At 38.0% G+C, this 7,008-nt stretch overlaps 1 protein-coding gene across 1 annotated transcript; it reads right to left on the bottom strand.

Moving 5' to 3' along the window:
- Positions 1–288: 288 nt before the first annotated feature.
- LOC116291835 (metabotropic glutamate receptor 3-like) lies at positions 289–4,851 on the bottom strand. The gene has a single exon (XM_031699049.2). It carries the CDS (start codon positions 4,673–4,675, stop codon positions 1,340–1,342), a length of 3,336 nt encoding a protein of 1,111 aa, XP_031554909.2. The 5' UTR covers positions 4,676–4,851; the 3' UTR covers positions 289–1,339.
- Positions 4,852–7,008: the final 2,157 nt, after the last annotated feature.

Raw genomic sequence — 7,008 nt, 5'->3', positions numbered from 1 at the left:
CAAAAGCCGTCCTAAGACGATTCATGTTTTTAAACTAATTATTTTAATCCGAATTTTCGTTGAACGTACTATTCAAATCGTGAGTGATTAATTATGATGATCAATTATGTGGTTCGTCATAGGCGATCTTTATGACGTCGTGTTCTAATAACCTGTGTTATATGACGCGCGCGCGCGAGATTGGTGACAAACGTAAGAATGAAGAAAAAATTTACTGGGCTTCCTGTGTTTAAGAAAGGAAGGAAGGAAGGAAGGAAGGAAGAAACAACAAAATGACAGACCTTTTGTAATGCTGCCAATCCTAATGCAGGATTTTAACAAGCGAACTAATTTCTTTATTATAACAATGAACCACTTATTGCCCAAACACAGTATTAGTGCATTTTGTATTCACTGCTCAGACTTGAGAAGAAACCTTGCATTCATACAACTGATGAAACGTCTCCATAAAAAAAAAAAAGATCAACAAATGAAGCCAATGAAAACATATGATTGGTAATACACTACGAGCATGCGCAGTCTCTTTCAGCAGCAAGAACAGAGAGTTCTGTCCAAACCTCTAAAAAAACTCAAAGCTATCAATATTTTCTTTAAAATCTTTTTAAGATTAATATATACTCTTAAGCTAGCCCTTTTTAATCAATATTATATACAAACTTCATTCGTGCGTTTCTGAAGTCAAATTTCTTGTAAAAAGAAATGTTTTTCCTGAAGTAATTGATGTTCATTTTTCTGACCAGCAGAAGAAGAAAATACAAATAAAGCCTTTTAAAAAGATAAAATAAAATAAGGTCTTTCCGAGGTCGAGGGTAAGACTGGGTCGAGTTGGCATGGCAATGCATTGTGGGACTGTCTTAAAGGACAAAATAGACACCATCTTGGAATTAATTATGTAAAACAGCCCCAACTTGCACTGCACGATTCCAAATAGACCCTGTTTTTTTCCTAACACTGAGAATGGCGAATCTTAGGCGGCCCTCGTGTCGAAGCTAAATCCCAGTCTAATTTCTACGTAATATTTCAAAGTCGACAATGATGACTGGACGAGATTTCAAGTCCAAGCAATTAGTTCCAGTCCGAGGCGCAGCCAGGACTAAATTAATTTTGCTCCAGTTACAACAGACTGAATTTAATCCTTTCACAGGACTTTACCAGGTTTCAAGTAACAACATGTGACCCAAAAATAGCCCAATGATTGGCTGATTGTCTCATGAATTGTTAATGAGTATGAGAACTACTGATACACTCTGGTTTCTTTTTTAGGTTGCTATCGCCTCATTTAACCAGTGGAATTTGAATGGCAAGTTTACAGCAGTGTAAAGAAGCTTGGGAGGACAAATTACAGGCAAGTTTCGTAAATATTCATTTTGTTTACTTCCTGAATTTGATTCTCCTCTAGAGGTGTATTATTCATTGTCTCGCGTTTATTCTCAATTTCCTCATTAACTCCACTAAACTTGATTGGACTACCTGTCTTATCTTGCTTCATCCAAACTTCCGGTGTATCGTCGATTTTGGATTTTAGTTTTGTTGGGCTTCCTGTCCCACTGTGTTCAAAAACCGCTTGATTTTGATGGCATTTTGTTTCCATGGTTACTCTATTCGACCTTAATGGGCTTCCTGTGTCGGCACAGTTATTGTACACACCATTTACGTTGGTCTGGGCATCTTTGATTTGGCTGTTCGACTTAATTGGGCTTCCTGTGTTGGCATAATTAATGTACCCTCGATTTTGATTGGACTTAGTTTCTTTGCCACTCGACTTTATTGGGCTTCCTGTGTCAGCATAAATGTTAGCTTGACTTGACTTGACTTGATTGGGTGGTGCTTCTCTGGTTATACCATTATATTTGACTGGGCTTTCATTCCCTGAAATACAAGCTCCGTTTTCATCGCGCAGCGTTTCTTTGGCAACGTCGTTATTTTTCAAAGCGCAGGCCGATGTTTTGTGGTTGTCCCAGGCCTCTTCGACAATATCCTGAAATGATACTGATAGCGTTTTCAGCTTTTTAGAGTCACCTCTCTCCCCATCACCGCTCGAGATGTTCGACATTGAAGACGTTTGGGTCTCAGTTTGTAATTTTGCTTTTGCGACGCTTGATGCAAACTTTGATCTTCCCACCACACTTACATGGGAAAAGTTTCTGTCGAGAGAGTGGTTTGCGACTAAGGCTTTTACGTATTCCGAAGTGTTCTTCTCTGGAAATTTCAAGATGATGTATATTTTTGGAGCAAACATGCAGATGAGAAATCCGAACGAACTTAATACCACTATTGCAGATGAGAATGTGGTTAGAAAGTTCCCTTCGACGCTGTTTTGGAGAGTCGCATAACATATCGTACACATTAGCTGCATATACATTGCAAAGGCAATATACCGTGCCTCGCTAAAGTTTGCCGGCAAATTGCGGGCCTTAAATGCGTAGTAGGCACATAATACTGATAGGGCAAGCTGGTATGCATATAAAGTACCCTGGAGGGCTAAACCAAGGGTCTCTTTATGGTCACTGCAGCCAAGGTGCTTCCATCGTAAGGGTTCAATGGTTACATAAACAAATGGTGGGTCAAAGACGTGCCATATTGTTACCATTGCACCAGCGATGCCATTCAGTAAGAAAAGAATCAGGAACTGGCTGTGTTTGCTGTTGCAGAGCTGCCCAATATTTGAGGTAACAAAGCTGAATTCAAATATCTTAACCAAGCGATTCGTCTTGACGAGAAGAATCGATAGACAGAGGGTGTAGTAAAGTGCATGAAGTGGATTCAGGAAGTAACAGATGAGTTCTGTTGGTCTTGCGAGTTGAATCACGCCTGCAATGATCCCAACGACGATGCCAAATAAGAATAAAAAACTCATCTCTCGATTAGAAGACTTGACGATTGGTGTTGACCTGTAGCGAATTCCTACACCAAGCACAAACAGGACGGCTAGAAACCCAATCCCAGCGACAATCAGAATAGCAATCGATTGTGTGTCGTAAAATGTGACATTCACTTCGGGCAAATCGATACAACTTCGTTGTTCGCTGTCGGGCATTTTGTCTAGTGGGCATTCTGTGCAGTTAGGAGAGCTGTAATAATTGCTTATAAACCCGATTGGACATTTTATGCACTTCCAACAACATGCTACTGTTGCTGTCTGCATATAACCTGGAGAACAAGGCTTTATACAAATGGACAAGGGAATCTTGTCGGTGCCATTGTTCCAGTACAAACTACTGTTATCAATTCTTAGCCTCTGCTCCTGACCTCGATCCCAGTTCCCTATGATCTTCAAATCTGGGCCATTAGTTCCCGGATGTAGATTAACAATATCATACGCAGCAGAACTTATAGAATCCCCATTCTTATTAAACTCAACTGAACCAGTCGTACCCTTAAAAGCCACCCCGCTCATATATCGTAACACCTCTTTCGCTCTTAGAAACGGTTTCGTTGAAGGGCATTCAACATTTTCCTTTTCAGTACAGCGGTATATAGCGTCAAGAGCATGCGCAACTGAATAAATAGCATCGATGACGTAGGCGAGGTATGCGGTGTACATGTCATTATAAGTTTTCGGCGAAATCTGAAACTCTTGGAAATTACAGTCTGATTCAGTTTGGCATTGTTTTTCCTGCATCCAAAATTCTCTCCACCAAGTATGGTTACGAACTCTATCATACGAATAATCTAACTTGAGCATATGTTGGTAAAAATTTTCCAGATTGTAATTTCTAAGTTTGGTCCCAACGAATCCACCAATGATTGGCAAGTACTGGTCTTTAAAGAGAGGTGTCGCTTCTGACCATCCCTCTGGAGCTAGCCATGTTTTCCCGTAAATCCCTTGTCTATATGCCTCCTGTATAAAATGTATTGAGGTGGTTGGACCACCCCACAGAACGAGAACTTTGATATTTTCGGCTCTTTTGATTTTGGATACAATTGTTGTGATTTTGTTCTGGTAGCCCGATGGTGGAAAATATGAGATTTCAGATATGCAAAAGGTGCCTCTTTCCTGAGATTCATTTTCTAGGGCCATAACACCGTACCTTCCGTACGACGTGTCGACTCCAATTACCATGACATATTTCCATTTAAAGTAATCAATAACATCTGCGAGTGCTTTTGCCTGCTGGCTATCAGGCGGAACAGGCCTAAAAAAGGTTTTAAAATACTGCAGACTTAACTCTTCGCTTGTTGCAAAGGGACTGATCTGGGAGATGTTGCCAACTTGTAGCATACTAGCGACAACTACGGAACTACTCGAGTCTCCAGTCCCGATTACAGCGGCAACAGGCTTCCGTAGTTCTCCGAAGAACTTCTTAAAGTTCTTGATGTCATTCGAAGCGTATCTAACTTGTGTTGCTTGATTCCTTGTGACGAATTCAAAGGCCATCTTGTTGGCTAGTGCAGGGGAATCACAACTGTCTACGATGTCATAACCAAGCGTGATGTTTGGCAGCAACGTGTTGTCTCTGTTTATGGACTCTATTGCATATAACATCGCCTCGACGTAAGCTAGTCCTTGAGGTTTCAAAGCCCCACAGGAATCGTCGGAATTTTTATGCCGAACGGTAAGCAAGGCTCCGAGAACGACTTCACCTTCTTTGTAAATGCCTTCTGCTTCAACAACTTGTAAAAAAGCCAGAGAAAAAGCTAAAAGAAAGCTTAGAACTCGAAGTAAAAAAGCCATTCTTCGGTGTTAATGTCAACTCATGTCATTAAGTCTAGGGTTGCGATATTTATATTGTTGGCTGATGTCATTATTATGAAAGCCCAGCAGCCCATCAATTTTCTCTCTTTAAATCTTTTGGGTAAACTGCCTTTACGGACTCATATAACGCGCATTGGCGTATTTGACACTTATCGCGGTATTCGCTAATTCTTATATACCACAACTGGTCCAATATGCAAAATTCAACTTAATGGTTACATATATGGAAACTTAGATCAGCAGGTTGTCTCTACTATTTTGATCAATTCACGAGGTCTATTGTCTTCTACCTCTTTGGTTATAATAATGTCAGCGTCTACGATCACTGTCTCCCACAGAAACAATAAAGCGTTGGAAACCGGCAGACTCTTATTAGAAAGAGGTTTTATTTAGATAGTGACATACACCTGAAAAAATAATGTAATTATCATTAAGTTAAAGGAAAATTGGTCCGATAATTCCATCTAGTAATTTTCGTCGGCACAAGAGAAAAGGAAAAAAATATTCGAACTAAGTCAAATGAATAACTCAGTTTCTTAACTAAGCTTTTTTAACAAAAGTCTAAAATCCTAATCCTCATAGTTTTTTAATGGTTAAAGGGGAGTCTTATTGAAAAGACTTAACTTTGCGAAATTAATGTACCGTTTTGCAAAGTCTCTATCTAATGATTTTTTAAGACGGTTTGTAAGGCACCGGAACCTTGGTATAAAGAGTTGGAGTTTGAAATGGAAAATCCTGTCGAAGGTTATCAAGTTTAATTTTTATTGTTTTATCTGGAACTCTGACTCTCTTAGAAAAATAGATTACCTTTTCAAGCACGTCTGTGCTATGAATAAGTACTTTCTGAAATGTTCTATAGACAGTAATAATTCTTTTTTTTTTTTTTTTTTTTTCGTTCGAACTGTTGACAGTTGCAGTATGTGTGTAAATTATTGTATTTACTGATTTAGATGAAAGGAAACCCCGTTAAAAAAAAACACCAGATAAGATGTGTGATAAAAAATATGAAATTAAAATATAGCAGTAGCAGTAGCAGTAGCAGTAGCAGTAGCAGTAGCAGTAGCAGTAGCAGTAGCAGTAGCAGTAGCAGTAGCAGTAGCAGTAGCAGTAGCAGTAGCAGTAGCAGTAGCAGTAGCAGTAGCAATCATTGCTTCTTCGTAAACATCAAACGTGACACTCATGAATCGTGACAAAGAAAAAATAATTTTCTACACAGAGAGAGAACTTAATAATGACAATCTGAATAATTCCTTGCAAAGCCATCTTTCCGGCCCTTTGTTTGATTCTCTCATCGCTTAAAAATGACGGCAATGATTCGACGTGCGGTTAAAGTACTGCAATTTTTCATGGATGGAGGGAGGGAGGGAGGGAGGGAGGGAGGGATGGATGGATGGATGCATGGATGCATGGATGGAATAGGAATAGTAGTCTAAAAATAGGAAGTAATTAAACCACTAAAAATCATAACACGTAAAAATCAAAAAGCAATAACATACAACAAAATATATCTAATTAATAATGGGAAAAATTCAAAAAGCGAAATATAATTGTAATATAATTTTTAAAATTTATCAGATTTTTTCTATTTTTTTGTGGATAGGATAAAATTCATATTCTCGTAGTTGGCCGAACATGAAGATTGTCATTTTTTTTAAAGTTTCTGAAACAAAGTTTGTTTTGCTAAGTCAACAGTTCCATCTTTTTGTCTTTATAGTGAGATATTACAATAATCATGAAAGAAAAAAAAAAAAAAAAAAAAAAAAAAAGAAACTGGCATAGATAGATAGATAGTTATCGTTTGAATATCAAAAGCGGTAAGTTCTACATATTCAATAAATTCTATAATCGAGGGTAAAAAAAGTTCATTAACTGACACAATTTTATCTTTTTCGAAGTCTTTTTTAAAAAATCTGTGATGCTGAATAGCATTCGATAATGTGTCAATATTCTACTAGGGAAATTTATGCTTAGCCACTCGAAACTTTGTTTGAGGTCGGCAATAATCACAAAAAAAGTTCTGAACTAGATTTTCACAATCTCAGATTATTACTTTACCAATATGCCAGAATTTAGTTTTAGCCTTAAATAATTTAACAGCGGTTTATGAGACTCGATAATAGTTATAATTTGTTCTGAAATTTTGTAATTAGCTTGTGGAAAGGTCGGCAGACCGCGATAACAGAAATGATACGAAAATCAAAATATTATGGCTATATGGGTTAACCGCTTTGTTAAGTTCGTTTTTTATTCACTTAAATCTTATTTGCTTGAAGTGATGCCCAATAAAATGATGTTTGAGTATTATCACTTCA

This window comes from Actinia tenebrosa, unplaced genomic scaffold (assembly GCF_029948245.1).
Source record: "Actinia tenebrosa isolate PJP-AT-01 unplaced genomic scaffold, QUT_ActTen_1.0 PGA_scaffold5__44_contigs__length_20552954, whole genome shotgun sequence".
Classification (NCBI taxonomy): Eukaryota; Metazoa; Cnidaria; class Anthozoa; order Actiniaria; family Actiniidae; genus Actinia; species Actinia tenebrosa.
The sequence above is the reverse complement of the archived record's forward strand: the minus strand, read 5'-3'. Positions and strand labels throughout refer to the sequence as shown.